Source organism: Lontra canadensis, unplaced genomic scaffold (genome assembly GCF_010015895.1).
Source record: "Lontra canadensis isolate GAN:19392208 unplaced genomic scaffold, GSC_riverotter_1.0 scaffold195, whole genome shotgun sequence".
NCBI lineage: Eukaryota > Metazoa > Chordata > Mammalia > Carnivora > Mustelidae > Lontra > Lontra canadensis.
Genome location: NW_022631189.1, coordinates 771,834 through 795,898, shown reverse-complemented (window position 1 = coordinate 795,898; position 24,065 = coordinate 771,834). Strand labels below are relative to the sequence as shown.

Sequence of the window (24,065 nt, the reverse complement as noted above, 5' to 3'; positions counted from 1 at the left end):
GCTTGACAGGGAGCCTGCTACTCCCTCTGCCTCTACCCCTTCCCCCCACACATGCTTGCTTCCTCTCTCTCAAAAAAATAAAATCTTAAAAAAAACAAAAACAAAAAAAGAAAGGGATATACCATGGTCATGGATCAGAAGACTCAATAATGTAAAAATAATAATTTTTCCCAAATTGACCTACAGATTAAAACTTAAGAATTTTTAAAACTTAAAAAGATATGCAAAGGGCTAAAACTTTTTTTTTTTTTTTAAGATTTTATTTATTTATTTGACAGACAAAGATCACGAGTAAGCAGAGAGGCAGGCAGAGAGGCAGGCAGAGAGAAAGGAGGAAGCAGGCTCCCTGCCAAGCAGAGAGCCCGATGCGGGGCTCAATCCCATGACTCTGGGACCATGACCTGAGCTGAAGGCAGAGGCTTAAACCCACTGAGCCACCCAGGCGCCCCAGGGCTAAAACTCTTGAAGAACAAGGAGGGAGGACCTGTTTTGTTGGATATCAAGCTACATAGTCTAGCAGAATGATGGAACAATATGTAATATCTTGAAATAAACATAAAATATAAAATCTAGAAGAAGATCCATGCATATAGGGACACTAGATAAATGAAGTTTACCCTGCAGATCAGTGGGGAAGAACTGCTGTTTCAGTAAACTGTGTGGGTCAGGTGGACATCAATAGGGAAAAAATGAACTGTGACCTTACAACTTCATGCTATATCCAAGAACCAATTCCTCGTAGACTCTAGATCTAAACATGAAGTTTCCAAAAGACAATGTTTTTTGTTTTTAACAATGGATTATCTCTAACATCCCAACAGACTTGAGCATTCTGAGCTCAGTATCCCTTTCTAACTTTCTGTTGCTATACTAGCACAATACCCAGCATGTAGTGGGTGGTCAACATGTATGTGCTAAATTAACACACATGGATTTAATTGTATGGTTATAGTTTCTGGTATCCAGGGAACTCAGAAAACAAACTAGAGATACCCAAAGCTCAGAATGTAGCAAACCATAATTAAACACATGCATATTTATTTTCACTACAGATTGAAGCGTAATGCAAAAAAGCACTTAAATATATCTAACGATTCTGGCAACTCCGTCTACAATGCTTCTGGCCTTAAAGCAGATTCTCCTTCCTTGGTATGGCCACACTGTCAAGTTGTATGATTCATCTGACGCTCACTGTATGAGGAACGGCAGGGTTTTCACACATCCCTTTCCTTCCCCAACTGTTATTTTCACAGTTGCTCATTTTTGTCTTTCCAGCTTCAGCTTAAACAGAACCTCTTTAAAGAAGCCGACCTTGACCAACCCACCTGAGTAGGAATTTTCTCCCCACTTGCCTATTGTCCTCTATCATACATTCTATTCTATGTTTTATATCACAGTCCCCATTACTGCTTTGCATTATTTATTGACTGCATATTTTTAATCGCTTCTTTCCCCTATGAGGTTGCAAGCATCACAAAGGTAGTAACTCTCTCAGTTTTGTTCAATACTGTCTAACTAACCAGAAGCCAGTATACTGCTTGGCACATGAGAGGTGCTAAATGTGTGCCAGCATCTGTGTGACACATTGGTTCTACTTCTAGCTGTATATCCAACCAACATGCATCATATGCACCAAGAAGGTCATATGCCAGAATATTCAAGGCATTGTTATTCATAAACAATCTAAACACTCAAACAAATGAACTTTATGTTAAAATTTGAGTAAATGCCTTAACTACCTAAGTATTTTGAAGGTAGAGAAAGCATTTTAACTCCATATCCTGCATACCAGCAAGTTCTGTGGCCTGGAATGTATAAGGTATGCATTCCTGAAGTACTTATTTACTGAGCAGCAAAATAAAAACACCCTTACCTTGCCAAAGCTGCCTTTCCCAATAACTTTCAGGAAATCAAAGTCTGTTGGTTTAGCACTGAAAAAATGAACGATGACAAGAATTAGCCTCCTAGAAACTGGAAAGATGTTAACTTTTAAACATTTCTTAGCACCTCACTCTTTACTAAGAAAATGCTGGGCAAAAAACATTTTAGCATGAAGACTCCAGGTTTCACACGTGTAGTTCCTCGTCTTGAATATAAAATAGGTAATAATGGATAATAGTAAATATCTCCTTGCTGATAAGACATTTTACAACTTTATTAAAGCCTTGTTAGGTTCTGTTTAAGACAGATTTCATTAATAGTCCCTTTGGGAGAAAAGGATATATATAGTTTTGAAGTCAATTTTATTTAACCATAAACCTCACCCATGTTGTTAATAAGGACACTGAGTAACTATATAAATTAGTAATACATTCCAAGGACTACCTCATCTGCCAATTCTTTGGACACATAATATCACTTATTGTACATTACACATAAAAGACCTCTCTGCTTATTCTCATAGACGGTAATGCAGGAAATCCAGTAAAGAAACCAGAAGGAATACTACTTTTGTCCTTTTATTTATATTGATCTGTCAGATGAAAACAACATTGGCTGTAGGTACGCAAAAGAACATGGCAGCAGAAAGTGGAGGCAAAGCAGCCAGAAGAGCTTTTTCATTCAACACACTCTGAATCCCAAATTGGACTAGGGAGAGGAGAATAACTCCATTTAGATTTTAAACTTTATTTTTCTTAAAGATTTTATTTATTTGAGAGAGAGACCACAAGCAGGAGGGGGAGGCAGAGAGAGAGGAAGAAGACACCCCTCCTCTGAGCAGGGAGGGAGCCCGACATGGGGCTCAATCCCAGGACACTGAGATCATGACCTGAGCCAAAGGCAGACGCTTAACCAACTGAGCCACCCAGGTGTCCCTAGATTTTAAATTTTCTTTAATTCATTACTGAGATAAATTGTCAATTCAAACATGAGAGTAACACGCCTAGGTTAAATAATAACAGGTAAAGATTAGGGAGATAAATACTTAACTAGGCTCAGGTGTTTTTCTTCTTCAAGAATCTGCTCTTTGGACTACTTTGTTCTTGAATGATATGCTGAGATACTGAAAGTTTTTTTTTTAAACAAATGTAATAGCAAAAAATCACACGAATTCCTCAAACATAGTAAATAGGCTAACTGAGGCAGTACTCAAGGCCCCAGTGTTAATTGTTGGTGACAAATCCTAACTGAAAGTCAGTTTCTGTTTCTGCGCTGCCTGACCAACTCTGTGTATGGCAACAGAAAAGCAGCTCAAAACCAAACCTCCCCTTCCAGCTACCACCTCCTCCATTTCTTTGCTTTCCTTTGCAGTAAAACTCCTCAAGTAAGAGATCTAAATTCTTTGTCTATTCCTGCTATCCTGTCCCTTAATTCTCTCTTGAACTCCTTCCTATCAGGGTCTGTACCCACCATACCGCTGAAATGGTTTGCAAAGGTCACCAATGACTTATCAAGTCCAGTGGTCGATTCTCAACACTTACTTGCTTTACCAGCAACATTAACAGAGTGAATTACTACCCGCTTGAGACACTTTGTTCACCTGATTGTGTTACATCACATTCCCAGTTTTTCTACCTTACTGCAGTGCTGAATGACCCAATCCTTGGGCTATTTCTTATCTGTCTTTACTCAGTAAGTGGATCAAAAGGGTGAGGGAAACATTACGTCCTGGGATAAAAGACAGACTAATTAAGAATGAATGCAGTGAACCTGAAGGATCATTACAAGCCAAGTACAGCAACACTATACGTTCTCCAAACCATGGCAGATACTACTCATCGGTCAGGGCACTCCTCCAGCTGAGCCAAGATGTAGCCCTGGAATCCTCTGCATTCAGCGGTCTAACTTCTAATGAAATGCTGGAGTTGACATTCAAGATGAAGTCTGTATTTGCCATTCCTGCTCTTCCTCAAAATGCCTTCCCTGTGCTCAAGCAAATAAGGGACTATGAGAGGAACTGGTTAAAGCAAGTTTACTACCCTTTACTATGCTAATGTCCATCATGACTCCTCTGGAACAAGCTGGCTGACAACTAGGGTTGCATCAGTAACACTGAGTACCAGTGAGAATACCCATTAAGCCTGTATGGATGCTTCTGTCAGAGTAACCTCCCAGGACTTAAGATCCCCTTAGAAATAAAGTCTATGGCTTCACACACACACATGCACACACACGTGCGTGCACGCATACACGTATACACACACACACACGAGAAAAATAACAGCGAAACAGCAGAACCTAATTACAATTGGTGGATTTAAAAACTCCTCAGAACTCTATCAAAGCAATGCAAAGCTAGAGCAGTAAAACAGGCAAGCTTATGATAGTATTATATTCACTATAACTATGGTTATTATATTTTTCAGGGTTCTAGTTAAACTGGTCTAATTAAAGTGGTATGTACATACACATGCACAAAAAAAGGTCTTCTCAGAATTCAGTTAGAGGAGGTTTGAAACAGACTTACTGAGGATTTCCAGATGGTCCCAGGTTGATGTTCTGTGAGGTAGAGTGTAGCTGTTGGGATGGGGGGAAAAAAAAGCAGTAACGCTCTTATTGGAGCTTCAAGGTTATCAGTCAGTGAATGTTTCTGAAATAAAATATACTAACTCTACCATAAATATTGGATGTATTGCATGTAAAAGAAGCCTGAAGATTCTTAACGAATGCAGTAACTTATTTGGAAACACACAATCAATATAATTATGATAAATTTCAAGAGCAGTTGTAAGGAAAAACACAAGGCAGAAATAAAGCTCACGGGTGTCAAATGAAGTACACTGGGGAAAGCTCCTTGGACAAGATAGGTGTAGAAACCACAGTTTAGGAAGGATCATTTCTACATTTAAAAAGCTGGTTAAGGGCGCCTGGGTGGCTCGGTGGGTTGGGCCGCTGCCTTCGGCTCGGGTCATGATCTCAGGGTCCTGGGATCAAGTCCCGCATCGGGCTCTCTGCTCGGCAGGGGGCCTGCTTCCCTCTCTCTCTCTCTCTCTCTGCCTGCCTCTCTGTCTACTTGTGATCTCTCTCTGTCAAATAAATAAATAAATAAATAAATAAATAAATAAATTTTAAAAAGCTGGTTAAAATGGCTGTCTGTTTTTTCAAATTTTCAAATAATCGTTTATTAATTTATGATATGGAAATGATGATATGATGATGAAGACTGCTAAAGCTGGATTGAATTATAGGAGACAAACCTATTTCTAAATCAAATACATGTAGATAAGAGTGCTTTTCTTTCTTTTCTTTTCTTTTTTTTTTTTTTTTAAGATTTTATTTATTTATTTGACAGAGAGAGATCACAAGCAGGCAGAGAGGCAGACAGAGAGAGAGGAGGAAGCAGGCTCCCTGCTGAGCAGAGAGCCCGATGCGGGGCTCGATCCCAGGACTCTGAGATCATGACCTGAGCCGAAGGCAGCGGCTTAACCCACTGAGCCACCCAGGCGCCCCGAGTGCTTTTCTTTCTAATTCCACCCTGTAGTCAAATAAAAATTTTAGATAGCCTTTTCTCTTTATAATAATTAATATAGTAAATTTGATCCCTAATATTAATTTAGAAGTAAATCTTTACTTACTATGCCATAAAGCAATTTAACTAAAAAAAAAATTCTCGCTCACTAATTAATAATCAGCTAGAAATTTAACCCCAAATCTTATAAGATTAATCTCATGATCTTTTTAACATGAGCACGTTTTATAAAACCAACTGTAAGTGAATTCTGCTTCACATAAATTCCCTTTGAGATTCCTTATGCATAGAGAATTAAAACTCCCTTATAGTTATAGATATCCCAAATATGCATACTTTTACTACAGCCCTGCATAATTATCCTTCAAATAAGTTATAGATACAAGCTTTAAAAAATTTTTCTTTAATCTGAACCAAAAAATTTTACCTAAGCAATTTTTTTTTTTTTAATTTATTTACTTGACAGAGAGAGAGATCACAAGTAGGCAGAGAGGCAGGCAGAGAGAGAGAGGAGGAAGCAGGCTTCCGGCTGAGCAGAGAGCCCGATGCGGGGCTCGATCCCAGGACCCTGAGATCATGACCTGAGCCGAAGGCAGAGGCTTAACCCACTGAGCCACCCAGGCGCCCCTACCTAAGCAATTTTTTATTAGAGATATACATCATACAGATTTCCACTTAAATTCATTTGAAACTTACAATCTCCAGAATGGTAAACTACTTTTAAAAATAAAGGGCAAAAGTTCCTAAGCATAATACATTTCTTAAACAGTAACAATACTGGCACCAGCTTTTAACTTATAAAACAAAATTTCCTATCAAAATCTCTACATAAAAAATCTTCATATAATACATTTTCAGCCCCCAGAAGACAGAAATACAGAAGACCACACAATCTAGCATAAGACAAAAAAAAAAAAAAAAAAAAAGTATAAAAAATCTTCGAGAAATGAGAAGCATCCTGTTGTGCCATAATTTTAACATGGAGGAATCTTTTCTGTTTATATATTATAGTGTTCCAGAGAATCTGATAACAATACAAACTAAGCTACAATTTTGATACATTTGTTCTTTTAATGAAAGTGCAGAAAACTGATGGATCCTTTTTTTCTTTTTAAAGATTTAGTTCAGAGGGAAAGGAAGAGAGAGCTCAAGGGTGAGCAGGGGGAGGGGAAGAGGGAGAGACTCTTCAAGCTGACTTCCCATTCAGTGTGGAGCCCCATGCAGGCAAGCCCACAACCCATGAAATCATGACCTGAGCCAAAACTAAGAGCCAGTCACTTAACCAACTGGGCCACCCAGTCCCCCGCAAATTGGATCACTTTTCCATTCAATTAACTCTCCTCATATAGATGAGGGAAAAGGAATTCAATAAGCATGGATTAAAGAATAGGACAACCTATATGCCCTGAATCACACCGAGCACAAGGATAATGGAAATTATTGGGAAATATAATCAGCTAACTTTTTACTCTATCTACTATTTTTAATGATTATACTAAACCAAGGATGAGATATAATTTATTAAGTTTATATTATGTTAATAAATTTTGTTTATTATAATTGTTTATTAATTAATAATGTTAATAAATTAACAATTTATTAACAGTGAACACTAATAAGAAGCATAAGTTTCTTGACTTTTTTTGGCCTCTACTTTTCTCTCACTAACTAAGGTAAAAGGTCCAGATACTCTGAAAGATATTTTCTGGCTATTAATTAAGTTATCCACTTAGAAGTCCTTAACAAACAGCTACACCAGGGTGCCTGGGTGGCTCAGTCAGTTAAACATCCCACTGGTGATTTCGGCTCAGGTCATGATCTCATGGGTCTTGAGTCTGAGCCACTGATTAGGCTCTGCGCTTAGCAGGGAGTCTGCTTTCTCTTTCTCTTTCACCCTTTTCTCTTTTCTCTTTCTCTTTCACCCTTTTCTGAAGATTTTTTTTTTAATCCATATTTTAAAACTGCAAGAGATCCTAGTCCAAGTTTCTGATTTTATGGATGAAAAAAGAGAAAGGAAATGAAATTCAGATCTGAATGAAACATGGCAGAGAACAGGGACCAGAACCTGGAAAGGTCTTTTTAGTCCGGTTCTTTCTTCAAAACCAGCTGTTTCCTACAGCAAGGAAAGGTATTTTTCAAATGATTTAAACCTATATCCTCTCAACATGATTCTCAGGCAAAACATGGAAAATCAGGGTTACATACATTTTATTCTTTAGAATATTTTTAATAGTTTCATCTTTTTCAATTAAAAATATATACTCATAGTTGGAAAATATGGAAAGAAAAAATGCTTTTGAAAAATCTATAACTGGGGTGCCTGGGTGGCTCAGTGGGTTAAAGCCTCTGCCTTCGGTTCAGGTCATGATCCCAGGGGTCTGGGATCGAGCCCTGCATCAGGCTCTCTGCTCAGCAGAAAGCCTGCTTCCCACCCCTCTCTCTCTGCCTGCCTCTCTGCCTACTTGTGATCTCTGTCAAATAAATAAATAAAATCCTAAAAAAAAAAAAAAAAGAAAAAGAAAAATCTATAACCTTATTAACCAATGATTTTGCAAATATTACAGCAACTTCATGTAGTTTTTACATAACGTTAAAAAACTGATTGGAATCATACTGTGAAAATATGCCTATAAAATTTTATACCCTGATTTCGGGTAACAGTATGTCAAAACTTATTATCCTAAAAAATAGTCTCAAAATGTACATATTGGGACAAACATTATTTAGTTAATATTTAAATTGATTCTAATTTTTCATATAAACTGTACTACAGTGAGTATTCTTTTCTGTGTGAAGAAACATTTCATTTGCATCAACTCCTAAATAACTTGAATATTTTCATGTTTGGTAAACATTGCCAAATTGTTTTCCAAAAGAGTTGCATAACATTATGCCAATGCCAGGAAAGCCTGAGGGTGCCTACTGTGCTCTACCCTTACCAGTCCTGAAATATTTTATTTACTTTACATTTTTGTTAATTTGGCAGAGAAAAAAGTCTCTGTTGTGCAAATTTCACTTGCTACTGGCACTGATGGATTGAACATTCCCCCACATATCTATTTACTAACAGTATTTCTTCATGCCTCTTTTCTCTTAATCTACTGGGGTCTTATTAAGTGTCCTTTTCAAAAATCCATTTGTATGACATTTTTACATAATATTTTTCCTTCTTATGCCTTATTTATACAAGCGCTGTCCTAGTTTGTTTCCCTTTTGACAAGCTACACAGATATAAAATTAAAATATCCTTTTATGTTTTCCTAGGACCAACCATGTCACAAACCACGTCACAAATAAATCAGTTCTCTAAACTGAAAACCCTCTTGTGGCATCAGAGATGGAAAATTACAACTTTATAGTAGTCACAAAAAAAGAATAGGTCTATTTTCCAAATGAAGATTTTTAGCTGTGCGACAGTAACATTCTGATTCATGTTATCTTTTAAATCACAAAAACAGAATCATGACAAAATAAGACATTATAAAGACAAAAACGCCCTTCAACCCAACACCTTTGATTTTTATGTCTATATTAAGCAAACATATAGAGTTTTCATCACTTTTTAATTATAAAGGTGTTACCATGTTTATATATACTTTTTCATTATAATTTTAATTGCTAAATAATAATTCTCCAGGCTAAGTTTTATAATTTACCTTTCTCACTTCACTTTCTAAAGTAAATGTTGAAAACATCTTTATAATATGCTACAGCTTATTCTATTTATCTATTTGTTATCACAATTGAGTAAAAAAAATAAGAATATTCTAGTCTTGATTTGGAACACATACTGATTATGTGCCTGTACCTACAGGAATAAGACTTAGTTGATGCCAACTGGCATATGTATAGTGATTGGCTTTCTGAATATAAAAACTTAGCAATGTCGAGGAAGAAGTATTCAATTAACATTCTGGTTGAAATGCCTTTCCTGCTGGTCAAAATTCAAAAAAACAGCTTAAGTGTGTTAATGATTATGAAGATATATAATGATAAAAAATTAAGATGTAAAGTAAAGGCAGAATATAAAATTGTACATACTATGCAATTAAAATTAGGTAAGTAAAAAATCCTTATATATTAAGAGAAGATTAGAAAGAAAACCACTAAAATATTAAAAATTACTGCTCTGGTTAGTGATAAGAAAGCAATACACCTATTTTTTTTTTGAAGATTTTTAATTTATTTGACAGAGAGAGAGTGAGCACAAGCAGAGGAAGTAGTGTCAGGCAGAGAGAGAGGTAGAAGCAGGCCCCCCAAGGAGCAGGGAGCCAGATGCGGGGCTTGATCCCAGGACCCTGGATTGTGACCTGCACCAAAGGCAGATGCTTAACCTACTGAGCCACCCAAGGTGCCCCTGCATCTATTTTCAAAATTTCTACTAACAAACTTTCTACTACTCTTCCTACTAAATGCTACCATGTATTCCTTTTTTATCACAGACGTCCTCATTTTATAAATTTCATAAGAAATAGTAATCAGTAAAAGGTGTACACATTTGTTTTTATGTATTCTAGAGAGTAGAAAATTTACAATGGATGAAATTACATAATTTTAAGTATATGTTACCGTAAAGATGCCAGTAATTTCATCTTTGGGGAATGGTATTTTTTCTTTTAAAAAAATACAATCCCTCTTACTACCTTCTGAGTACTTCTTTCATCCTCATCTTCAGATGGATCTGACTGATGTTTTGGACTGTCCATTTGAAGGAATGCTCTGACATCTGGACTAAAAACAAAAATTAACTTTATTATGACTTTGAAAGCATTTCTATAGCTTTCTATAACCACAGTAATATTTAAAGAATGAAAGCCAATACAATCCATCAATATTATTATAAAAGGAACAAACTGATTAATTTTTTAAAAATAGGGAATTCAACAAATGGTCAAAGATATCAACAAGGCAGTTCATAAGGAAAAAGACCCAAATGGTAAGGAAGATGTCTAGCTTAATTAATAATAAAAGAAATACAAATTAAAACACTAATAAGATGTCATTTTATGTCCATTAACTGGCTAAAAGTTAGAAAGATAACATCAGAAGTTGGTATGGATATAGGGAAAGAGATACCCTCATGCATTGCTAGTAAGAATGTGAAATGAGGCAACTTTTCTGAAAAGAAATTTGGCAATACTTGGTGAAACTGTGTCTGCATTTTTCCTGGGCCCAGAAATTCCAGTTCTAGGAATAAACCACAAAAAGAAAAAAAATTATGTGCAGTTTTGAAAGACACATAACTAGGATACTGATTGTAACTTTCTAATAGTTAATCAAAAGCAAAATAGACATCTGCCACTAGAGAAATTAGTTAAGAAAGCTATGGTCACTGACCACAGAGAATTCTACTCAAGTCAGAAACAAGGTAGCACAGGATCATTTTTGTATACATACATTAAATATTCACAGACATGAAGCAATACTCAATAAAACAAATTCCAAAGACATAACAAATACATGAAAGTGGATATCAATGGGAGGGATGAAGAGATGGGTAGGAAGATCAAACATGAAGAGAAAAAAATGAGACTAAAATACAAGAGAGGCCTTGGTACACTAATGCACTGAGAGGATGCATTAATGACAACCCTGAGGGATGATTTAATCCCTGTATCTGAGGTATCTCTTCCTCACATTGTCTTTAACGATTAAGTAAAATATACATTCATTGTAGGAAATTCAGAAAGCTGAAAAATAATTTTTAAAAAACAGTAGGGTTGATGAGAACGTATAACAGCCACAGTGGAAAAGAGTTTGGCAGTTCTTCAAAAAGTTAAACATAGAATTTCCATGTGACTAAGCAATTCCATTCCTAGGTATGTACCCAAGAAAAATAAGAACATATTCACACAAAAACTCACAAATGTTCATAGCAGCATTATTCACATAGCCAAAAATGAGAAATAACCCAAATGTCTATCAGCTACTGAATGGACAAACAAAATGTAGTATATCCACACAATGGAATATTATTCTGTCATAAAAAGGAATGAAGTACTGACACATGATATTCCATGGATGAACATCAAAAACATTAGGTTAAAAAAAAAAAAGACGAAAAAGGTTATATATTATAAGACTGCATTTATATGAAATGTCCACAATAGGCAAACCCATAGTGATAGAAAAGCAGATTAGTGGTTGCTAAGGGTTGGGGGAAAGGAGGAAATTCAAAAGTACTGTTAACCCTTCAAAAACATGAGGGTTAGGGACAGCAATGCCCCATGTAGTTGAAAATCCATGTGTTACTTTTGATTCCCCCCAAATTTAACTACTGACAGCTTGCTGTTGACCTAAAGCCTTACCACTAACATAAAGAGTTGATTAACACTTACTTTGTGTTATATGTATTACCTACTGTATTCTTAGAATAAAGGAACCTACAGAAAATGTTATTAAGAAAACCATAAGAGAAAATGTATTTACAGTACTGTCCTGCAGTTATCAAAAAATAACCATGCATAAACAGACCCACAGTTCAAAGCCATGTTGTTCAAGGGTCAATTGTAGTCTCTCTGGAGTGATGGTGTTACATTAACCTTGAGGCAACAGAATTGGATAGTTGTGATGGCTGTACAGCAATGTGATTATATTAAATACCACAAAATTGTACACTTTAAAAATAATTAGAAGGGTGAATTATATTTATGCGAATTTTATCTCAATAATTTTTTTTTTTATTCTCTCTCTCTTTTTATTTTTTTTTAAACAAACCCTTATGTCGAGGAAGGGCTGACTTTCAATAGATCGCTGCGAGGGAGCTGCTCTGCTATGTACGAACCCTGACCCAGAAGCAGGCTGTCTCCGAATGGTTTAGCACCAGATTCCCCACGATCATGTGTTGCGTGACGGGCGAGGAAAGGGGCGGCCTCCTTTCCGGCCGTGCCCTGTTTCCCGAGACGAGGGGCTCTCCGCACCCGACCCCAGTCCTGACACGTGGTGGGGCACGCCGCGCCACACAGGGCACATGCAGTGGCCTGCCGGCAGGGACCACACTGTACCAGCCATCTTAGGCCATCCGAGGCCATCTGAGGCCATCTGAGGCCACCTGAGGCCAACCGAGGCTCCACGGCGTTGCCCTATCGTTCGCCTGGATGGAATTCTGATGTAGAGGCCCTGAGTCATAATCTCACAGATGGTAGCTTCGCCCCATTGGCTCCTCAGCCAAGCACTAAAAATCCTCAACTAAAAAGTTGAGGATCTTCAATCTTACCACACAGAGGCAACTTTTACTAATGTTGGTGGTATTTTATTTCAGTTTTTTTCCTGCACTGTTAAGACCATCCTGTATTTAAAATATTTTGATCTTAACTATTTTTCACCTAAATATTACATCATAAACATTTCCCCATGTTGTTAAAAACTCCTTGTAAACAGTCACTCTTGATAGATATATGATGTTGTATAATAAGAATACACTAAATGTTACTCAATGATTCTTCAGTTTTAAGATATATATATATATAGATGGCCTCCAACTTTTTACTATACAATTTACACTGCTATAAATAATGTTGCAATTGATAATCTTCATGCACAACATTAGAACTGCATTTAGCATTTTCACTATAGATTTTTAAAAATACACTGATTTATAAATAATTTTCAGGCTTTAAATACAGTTCGTTAAGCTGATTTCCAGAGAGATTATACTAATTTATTCTTTCCCAGCAATATATGAACATTGTAAAGATTCTCTCTAGCTCTTATTAGCATTAAATATTAGTTTATATTACTATCTTTAATAATATAAGTGAAAAATAGTAATTTAAAGAAAAGGCACTCAACTTTATTAGTAATCAGTGAAATACAAATTCAAGCAACAGTAAGATACCATGACCCACTCATCAGAATGGCTAAAACTGAAGTGACTAACAATACTAAGTGTTGGTGAGGTGAGCAGTGATCTCAGACATGGATAGTGGAAGTATTATCTGGTACAATCACTTTGGAAAACATTTTTAACATTATCCCCTAAGGTTAAACATATACACTGCAACCCAGAAGTTCTACTCCAGATTTATCACGTTTGCACGTTTGCACATGTGCACAAAAAGACATGTTAATGGCAACATCATTCGTAACAAAATAAAAATAAATGTGCATCAGCAGTAAAATGGATAAACTGGAGTATATTCATACAATGGGTTATTATACAGCAGTGGAAATCAATAAATTCTAGTTGTCCAACAACATATTTGTGTCCAACATAAATGACCCTCACATGGTTGAAAACAAGCCAGATAGAGAATACATACTGTATGATTCCATGTATTATAAAGTACAACAATGGCACCTTAAACTATCCTGCTAAAAATCAGGAGAATCATTATCTTTGGGAAGGAGGGAAGGAAGAGAGTTTCAGAGGAGGCATGTGAGGGGTTTCCAGTGTGCTCATAATGTTCTATTTCTTGGCCTCAGGGGTGGGAACTTCGATGTGTTCAACTTCTCATAGTTCATTAAGCTGTAAAATCATGATTTGTGCTCTTTTCTGTATGTGTTATCCTGCAATAAAGCTAAAATAAGGTATTTTTACTTGTATTTGCATTTCTTATATAAGAAAATACCTGCTTCTCTGGTAATTAATCAGCCACTTGTATCTCCTCTTTTATAAATCATTAATGTGCTTTGTCTATTTCTTTTGGTGTCTTAAGTTGTACTATCTGTACAAGCTCTTTCTATATTAAGTATATTTTATCTATTGTCCTTTACTATGGGAAGATTTTCCTACATTTTTGGTTTTTAATTTCACTTGTGATTTCTGGGGTTCAAAAGTTTTTATTAAGTCAAACATCATTATTTTACTTTACAATACATCATGCACTCTTTATTTGCTCAGAAAACTCTTTATTTAATCTAGAAATCAGAGATGTAAGTATTAACCTATCTTATTCCAGTTTTTAAATAATCCTAAACATAAATTTTAATAAATAGTTTTAAAATAAGCAAGCAGAGGTATTTTTATTTTTTAGGTAATCTCTACACCCAACACAGGGCTTGAACTCACAACCGCAAGATCAAGACTTACACACTCCACTGACTGAGCCAACCAGGTACCCCATTAAGTAAAGGTATTTTTAAAGTGCATTTCCTTAACACAGGAGGAACAGGTACACAGTAGGTGTTCAAGATACACTCGATGATTGGCTTCTCTTCTTGCTCTCTTTAATCTATTTCATAGTTTGAGGTATAAAGTAAAAGTGTGAAAATTAACAAAGCTCTGTCAACACCAAGCTGAGATTCAGAAAATACAAAATGTCATTTTTTATTAAAAAGAAAATGTCAGTGAGAAATTAAGTTTGAAAAATCTCTTGGCTATTTATTTTTGGAATTCTATAAATGTCCTCTACCCTGAATGCAATGGTGGCATTATCAGGTATATAGGTACATAAAAATCCATTAGGTTATATACTTAAGAATTATATATTTTATGGTATAATGTTAAAATGAAAATAATCAAATTGATTAGGTTATACACTTAAGAATTATGTATTTTATGGTATAATGTTAAAATGAAAATAATCAAATTGCTTTTAATTGACTTTTAATACCAAATATAACATCTCTGAAATGCTATAGTTCCAGATCCAGAATCAATATTTAGAATTTAATACATAGCGGTAGAGGTTCTGAGTAACACTTCAAAATGCCAGGAGAAATAATCACCAGCAACAACATTTGTTCTATATTTATTCCATGTGAGGCTCTGTCAAAGAAGACAAATTCAACCTCCTGATTTATGAACTCTATTTCAAACAAGCCACTAATGTGACAATCTGAAGTAATCTCAAGTGCAGACAGCAAAAATTAATGGTTAGGGAGTGGATCTAAGCTGAAGACCCCAAAATGAAAATACATGTCAAGCCATGGATCTACCTGTATGTTCCTAGGTATTTCTGATATGACTCACCTTTCCAGCTTAGTAGCATGAAACCCACACAGGGCTGGGAAAGCCCCTCATGTTAAGTGGCTGCCTGCAACACTGGGTGGAGAAGGCCTGGAGACCTTGTCTGGGTCAACAGAATACTGCTCCAGGTGGAACAAGGATTGTGGCATGTGTGCATGACCCTTGCCAACTCCTTCAGCCTTATCTCCTTTCTGAAAACCTACTCCATATTCTAATCACTGTGAAATGTAAACACTTAAATGTTTTCAACATGTCCGGCTTTTTGTAGATTCTGTTAAATGTACTACTCGTTTTGCCTGGATGTACTCCCTACCTTTTCTTGAACAACTGCACATCCTTTAAATCCCAAGAAGGCTTGTTTGCCCTCCTCCCAAGGAAAACTGGCCACATTTTTCTCCATTGTCTTCTAGTACCTCTATCATAAAACTTTCTTACCTTTAATTGCTTGTTTACATGTCTGTTTCTCCCACTAGACTGGGAGCCTATGCCTCTGGCAGGTTTTTTCATTACCAATGCATACAGCAGATACTTAATAAGTTCTTTTTAAAAAAGTTTTTATTTAAGCCAAACTATGGAAAGAGCCCAGATGTCCATTGAGAGATGAATGGATGAAGAAGATGTGGTGTATATGTGCACACACACACACACACACACACACACACATAGACGCACAATGGAATATTATGCAGCCATCAAAAAAAGAAATCTTGGCATCTGCAACAACATGGATGGAACTAGAGGGTACCATGCTAAGCGAAATAAGTCACTCAGAGAAAGACAATTATCATATGATCTCACTGATGTGCAGAATTTAAGAAACAAGGCAGAGGATCACAGGGCAAGAGAGGAAAAAATGAAATGAGACAAAACCAGAGAGGGAGACAAACCATAAAAGATCTTAATCTTAGGAAACAAATGGAGGATTGCTGGAGGAGAGGAGTATAGGGAGATGGGGTGACTGGGCGACGGATACTGGGGAGGGTATGTGTTGTAGTGAGCACTATGTATTATGTAAGACTGATGAATCACAGACCTGTACCCTTGAAACAGATAATATACTATATGTTAATTAGAAAAATAAATAAATAAATAAAAATATATAAATAAGCTCAGCCCTTTGGCTGAGCATATGTCAAAAAAACAAAAAAAAAAAAAAAACAAAACAAAACCCCAAAAACCAAACAAAATAAAATTCTGATGAGCAATTTAAAAAAAAGTTTTTATTTAAATTTGAGCTAGTTAACATATAGTGTAATATTAGTTTCAGGTGTACAACATAGTGATTTAATAAATCCTTTCTGAATATAATTAGAAAAATTACATTACTCTGTACTATGCAACTCTGTACTATGCAAAGTTCTTTCAAGTTTAATCTACAAAGCTAATACAAGTACAAAAGAAAGAAAGACAATAACTAGGGCCTTGAATTGATGGGCCTTGAGTTGATGGAGGGAAAAGAAGATTAAGAACACCAGGGGAAAACTGCTTGAGGATTTTACAAACACAGCACAATAATATTCCAAGTAATGTATAAAATCTTTATCAGTAGCTTATTCAATATTCTTAGATTTGGCTTCAGCGCCTCTTCAAAACACAATGAAAATTACTTACTGGTTGTAAAGTTCTGGATACCTAACTAAGTTCTGAATGAACTCATTCAGTCCTGCTCTTCTTTGTTTAATAAAATCTGTTAAGAGAGACATAAACTATTAGGATTATTTATGTCAGACTGTGATTATCAATACAGTTATGTAACAATGGACAATGAAAAGAGTGCATTTTGATCAATAAGCTATTTCTTAATTCATGTTTCTTGATATATAATAATACTTAAAAATATATATACTTAAATATATAAATACAATGATTATAAAATTAAAATCAAGCAGAAAACATATCTCCCAAAAGAGAACTCTCCAAAGAAATGTCCAATTTAGGTTCTAAATAAATTCACTATAAAACTTGGAGAGGGGCTTTGCTTTGTCTAACTCCTCAAGTACTATCAGGTAATGAATAAAAATTAACACAATGACACTGGTGATGGAAAACTGCACTAATTTTAAAAAGTAACAAGAATTACTGGAAATCCTTGTAACTGGTTAACTGAATCCTTGTAACCAGTTACAAGGATTTCCAGTAATTCTTGTTACTTTTTGGTGAGTATCACCAAAACTTGGCTGCTAAAAAATTCCCCCTGCTAAACATCCCTTGAAAAATACAATGGAACAATTTTCTAAAAAACAACTGTCTAGCAACTTCGAAGTGTTCTGACTAGATAATTAAGGATTATACATCAGCAGGTTAGCAATAAAGGTTAAGCACAAAAGTTTCTTCTAATTAAAAATACTTTATTCAAGCATCTTTGCTACTTACTAGTTAACTGACCTTGAACCTCTCTGAGATTTAAATCCTTACTTGTAAAATGATACAATTTTAGACCTCTTAATGCTGTTATAGGATTGAGACAATGCATATTAGTTTACAGTAAAATGTCTGGTAGACAGAAAGAGCATGATCTTTAGCTATTACCATTTTTGTTATTGTTGTTGTTATTTATTGTTGTAGTGTTACAAATCCACCAACCTAAACCCCAATTCTTAAGAAATATACTCTAAAAATGAAAAAAAAAAAAACCAGAACGCTTGAGAAAGTGTCTCAAAGGGTGAATTTCTCAATAAAAATCTATAAACAATATTCAACTCAAGAATGAGTTTTGGTTTAGTAAAATGGTTTCTACTTAATAAAGGTTTTTTTTTTTTTAAAGATTTTGTTTATTTATTTATTTGACAGAGAGATCACAAGTAGGCAGAGAGACAGACAGAGAGAGAGAGGAGGAAGCAGGCTCCCTGCTGAGCAGAGAGCCCAATGCGGACTCCATCCCAGGACCCTGGGATCATGACCTGAGCCGAAGGCAGAGGCTTTAACCCACTGAGCCACCCAGGCGCCCCTACTTAATAAAGGTTTTAATGTACAATGTTTGTCACCAAAATTATGGGTTGTTTCTAGTCACTTAGGTTTATTTCCATTTCTTAAAGGTAAAGTATGGCTATAAAAGAAAAAAATATAAGTCAGATCTGGTCTGTTAGATCCAAATGCACTTAGTACTTTTTTCTTGTTCAACTGTGAATTTCTTGAAGAATTTCAGGATGGTATCTTATAAAACTCTTCCAAGGGCATTCTTCTATTTACCACAGTGTAAAGCTTAGGTGAGGTTTACATTAGAAACTACACTTGAGGGCGCCTGGGTGGCTCAGTGGGTTAAGCCTCTGCCTTCGGCTCAAGCCATGATCCCAAAGGCCTGGGATGGAGTCCGCATTGGGCTCTCTGCTCAGCAGGGAGCCTGCTTCTCCTCATCTCTCTCTGTCTGTCTCTCTGCCTCCTTGTGATCTCTCTGTCAAATAAATAAGTAAAATCTTTAAAAAAAAAAAAAAAGAAACTACACTTAAAACAGTTATTTTTCAGGAACTGAATGTAGTAACATAGGAGAAAGCTAAAATGAATGACTACATTTGAGATAGAGAAAAGTTAATGATTATAGGGATGCAGCTCTAACCTGTTCTGTGGATACTTACTAAAGGTACATTTTACACTGGGAGATAATTGTAAGTTTCTGTCTTTAGTTGAGCTACAGCCCATGCTGCAGTAAGTTTAACTAGAACTTCCGTTTCTTTGCTGACTTTGAACAGTTTTTGAAAGCCCTATGGAAAACCCAACATGAGAAAGAAGTCAGTAATGAAAAAAGAAGCCCTACAGTAGTCAGAGATTTGAGGAAATTCCAAGCTTAATTTGTAGATAAACATTAAGCATGCAAATATCTTTAAAAATTCCAGGTAAGATTAAAATGGATACAAGTCCATTACTGGGTGAATCCCAAGAATTTATATACAGCTGACATACTGTCTTTAAGAATTACAGTTAGAGATTAATATATATACATAAAGACTTGTGCACAGGGAGAGGGGGTGGAGGGGAAGAGGGAAAGAATCCCAAGCAGGTTCCACCCTGTGTGGGATTTGATCCCACGACCCAAGGATCATGACCTGAGCTGAAATCAAGGGTCAGATACTTAACCAACGGAGCTACCTAGGAGCGCCTGGAGAAATATATTTTTTAAAATCTCTCCAATGAAGTGGGGCACCTGGGTGGCTCAGTGGGTTAAGCCGCTGCTTTCGGCTCAGGTCATGATCTCAGAGTCCTGGAATCGAGCCCCGCATCGGCTCTCTGCTCAGCAGAGAGCCTGCTTCCTCCTCTCTCTCTGCCTGCCTCTCTGCCTGCTTGTGATCTCTCTCTGTCAAATAAATAAATAAAATCTTTTAAAAAAAAAATCTCTCCAATGAAGAACTTAAGTGAATTTATCTGTTGTAACTCAAAAGAAATTTCAATTAGAGACTGAAATCAATGCTTAGACAATAAAATGAGAGGTTTAGTCTTTAGAGTGCATATGAAAATGACCTATACAGATTTCTCTGTCATTTCACTACTTTAAGAAAAATCAACCAAGAGGACACAATTTCCAATACTGTGGGACAGTGGGAAAAAAATCACCAAACTCTGAAGTAAGGAGGCCTTGGGTTTTAATCCTAATACTGCCACTCGTGGCCACCATGCCTAATTATATTCACCACCAAAAGATATTTAGAGCCCCCAGGGACCAGATTTTTTTTTTTTTCAGTCCTAACCCACACTTTTCAGGTTAGGAAACAAGGTTAAGATATTTGTAATGTTCCAAACAAGTTATCTAAAATTTTAAAATAACATGTACATAATAATATTATGAATTTTGTTTTAAAAGATAGCATGCATAAATCAGACAATAAAGTGAAAAGAGAAATAAACAAACCTGGATGAATGTAATTCTGCTATATATTAGCTGTGTGGCTGATCTTTGCTAAGTCTCTACTTTCCTCATGCATGAAATGGAGGTAAAAAAGCTACTTTACAGTTAGGAACTCAAATAATGGCACAGTTATTATTATTACTACTGCTACTATTATTATATTATTGAATTACTATAAATATTATGTTATTATATGTTACTATTATAATGGTAGCAGCATTTTAAAAAACAGCCTACTATAGGGAAAGAACACTGGAATCAGAGTGTAAGATGTAACTAAATCTCACTTGTGCCACTGCCTAGTTTTCTAACCACAGACTCCTCCCTTCTTTAATCTGTTAAGTAGGGGATAGAATTAGATGATCTGTAAGCTCTCTTTATAGCTATAACATTTTGGGACTCAAAATAAAAGTCATCCGAGTGAAGGGAAAAAAAAAAAGGAGTAACATGGTTAACAAAATTACTGTACCTAATTCAGAATCCTCAACTATTTGAAAGTTTAAGTTCTAAGAGAAGTGATTTTTAAAATCTTTAACCTAATATTAAGTAGACCTTCCAAAATAAGTGACTAGTTGAAAATAGCATGCACGGATACATTTGTTCATTTGTTCACCAATCACCTATTAGACACTTCACCCTGTACAAGGCACTAGAAATACAAAAATATTTAATTAAGACATGGTACCTATACTCAAGAAGTTCAAATTCTAGTGGAAAACAAATTTAAATGAGTCACTACTTCAGCACACCAAAGGAACTAACAGAGAATTCGCAAGCTGCTATGAGAGCAAAGAGGCTCCCCAACTCTGCCCGGGGACTAGCACTTAAGAAAAATTTCCTGAGGCACTGGTACCTACACCAAGTCTTATGAAGAACTAGATGGGTACAATGTCTTGGCTTCAGAAGGATGCAAAGACTAGAATAATAATGGAGAGTTGTCTTTTTATTTTGTACAAACCTATTTCTCTTCAATTAGTAAGGGTTAAAGAAATAAAAGTGGTTTATACACAAGCCGTGGAAGGATCATGCCTTTAAAAAATATTTATCTTTAGCCCTTAACCAAGTGTTATTAAAGGCACTTAACTGATGTTAATTGATGTTTTTGTGAATGGATAAATAAAATACTAAGCAAACAGTTATATATTCTAACATTCATAGTCTCTAAATTTCACAAGCTCTATCTCTTATTGGACTCACACTGATTTTGTTATTTTGTATACTTATTTTTCAGTAGTTAAGATAAAATAAACTTGTTTTTGTTTTAAACTTCAAAAAAATAGTAGTTTATATACTAACCTCAGGATCCTACTGGCAAAAGGCTTGATAGTAAACCATTTAGAATATAAAAAGTATAGGTATCTCTGTGCTCTCTACAGAAAGATCCTTAAATTCAAAATGAAATTTTAACTCTGGAAATTACAGGCAGAAATAACTCTTAAAATCTACCTTCAGATATATAAAACTTAGAGAGGTTGGCAACCATCAGAATCAAGAAGTGAAAACAAGAATATGGAGACATCCTCTTAAACTATGACATAAGAACACAGAGATGTCTTTATCTTTTCATCTTCTTCCCAAGATGAAATGAAAGGATTCTATCATCAGGTACAACTAAGGGCTCTCCAGAACTCCAGCCTGAGTTCAAGTCTCTATTATCAACACACAGTTCGACTCCTCTCAGATGTCTTTCTGCCACTTCACAGTAATTCATTCTCTCGTTCACCCAGGCTTGACACCTCACTTTTCTCTCATTCTCTTCTCTACATCTCCTTTACCTAAGCAATCACCAAGATTTCTTTTCTTTAAGATTTTCTTTATTTATTTGACAGAGAGAGTAGACTTCTTACAGATCTTTCCTTACAAGAGTTCCTGCATACTGCTCCATTTGTAGCTCATTTCCACACCAGTCTTCGTTCTGATTATCTAATGTAAGGTCTATCGGAACAGTCCCTTAGCCAGTATTCTAGCCTCTATCTTGTCTCTTCTCTCTGCTGTGCCTACTGTGTATCACACACTGTCAATTTCACGTCGTTTTTCATACTCACTTTACCCAAATAGGGTAGGTACTCTAGGACTAACATGTTGTCCATGATGACGTTTTTCAGCCTGTGCTCTGCAGACACATTTCACTGCTCTACCAACAAAGCAGCTCCCTTTTTATCTGTTCGAAACAGGACATATTCTGCAAGAGATATCACCGGGAAAAAGCATTCTGCAGCTAAAAACAAAATGAGTACAAAGGCACTGACCTATAGAATCAATTCTGCAGAATGTCCAATCTAGCTTTGTTGTGGCAACTCAGTCTTCTGACTCTATGAACTATGCTTCTGAGCAAGAGCTCCCTCTTTTTAATTTTCTTCTTTTTATTAATGAATTCTTTTATTCAAGTAATATTTATTGAAAACCCAAGATCTACCAGGCACTATAAATCGATAAAAAAAAACCAATGTTCATAAAATCTACAGCCAGATAAGACAGACTGGCAATGACAATGAAGTGTGCTAAATTCTCTCAAGAGAAAAAAATTCTACACATAACAGGGGAAGTGAGAACCCTCTCCAATCCTGAGGTTCATAAAGTGTAAAAGAATGAAGAGCCTCTAGTTGAGAGGGCTATAGGGAATGATCCAGCCACCTTAGGGGAAAAAACTAAGTTTAATTAAAGCAAGAATGTAAAAGAAATATGAAAAAGATGGAGGATAAAGAGGAATTTGTTAATCATGAACAGAATTTCACAGGGCACAGTTTGAAAAGGTTTGAGAGGTAAAGAAATGATAGAAGGCTAAGTTGCAGAGAAGATGTCCAATCAAGATAAGTGATGTGAGAACTTGTGTCTTGAGTAGAGATCCAAGAAAGCAGACATATACAGAATCATAGGTTTAATGGGTTACAAGGCTAAAAGCAAATTAGTTACAAAGGTAAGCCAGATAGATGATAAGGATAGAACAGCACTCCAGCTCAACAGGATTCACCTGTAGCATAGATAGACAGCTTTTCTCATCTGCATAAGGAGGTTATCTGGTGGATAAGGAGACTTCTGTCTCTCTGTAAGCAGCCATTTGTAACCTGGACTGATACTATGTATTCAAGTGAAAGAAGTTCCAGACTTGAGGCTTCAGACAGATAGCTCCAGACTCCTGACAGCCTATGTTTCATGAGGCTTCCTAAGGGTGAACAATAGGACATTTTCTTAGTATCCCATTCAGAGCCTTGCAGAGTCCTTGTGTATACAGTATATATTTAATAAATATTCTGGATGTAACAAAGAATGTCCTTCATGGTTACAAAAGTACCCCAAATTATCCTTAATGACCTAAAAATTTACCTGAAGCCAGACTGCTTGAATTTAATTTCCAAATCTGACACTTACTAGCTGTGACCCTGGGCAAATTAATTAACCTAAATGTGCCTCAATTTCCTTATCTATAAAACAGTGATGATAATAAGAACACCCGCCTCAAAGGGTTTTGTGAGGACTTAATGAATTAAAAGATCCAAACATAAGCAGCAACCTCTTCAACATCAGCCACAGTAACTTCTCTCAAGACACGTCTCCAAAGCAAGTGAAACAAAAGCAAAAAAAAAACTTTTGGGACTTCATCAAGATAAAAAGCTTCCGCACAGAAAATGAAATAGTCAACAAAACTAGGAGGCAGCCCATGGAATGGGAGAAGATATTTGCAAATGACATTACAGATAAAGAGCTGAAATCCAAGATCTATTAAGAACTCAATACTCAAAAAACAAATAACCCAGTCAAAAAATGGGCAGAAGACACGAACAGACACTTCTCCAAAGAAGACATACAAATGGCTAACAGACACATGAAAAAATGCTCAACATCACTAGCCATCAGGGAAATACAAATCAAAACCACAATGAGCTACCACCTTACACTGATAAGAATGG

At 35.9% G+C, this 24,065-nt stretch overlaps 1 protein-coding gene across 7 annotated transcripts in view; it reads right to left on the bottom strand.

Annotated features, from left to right (window-relative positions):
* The window catches only part of LOC116861374 (serine/threonine-protein kinase Sgk3), a 139,665-nt gene that overhangs the window by 32,469 nt on the left and 83,131 nt on the right, over positions 1-24,065 (bottom strand). For 6 of the 7 annotated variants that reach the window (XM_032847908.1, XM_032847907.1, XM_032847911.1 and 3 more), the window contains 4 exons: positions 16,932-17,007; positions 10,054-10,141; positions 4,409-4,458; positions 1,874-1,931 (listed from right to left, as the gene is read on the bottom strand). In XM_032847908.1, coding sequence (XP_032703799.1) covers positions 1,874-1,931; positions 4,409-4,458; positions 10,054-10,141; positions 16,932-17,007 — 272 coding nt within the window. Of the gene's footprint in view, positions 1-1,873; positions 1,932-4,408; positions 4,459-10,053; positions 10,142-16,931; positions 17,008-23,128; positions 23,321-24,065 lie in introns of all 7 variants that reach the window. The other variant, XM_032847912.1, reaches the window with a different exon arrangement.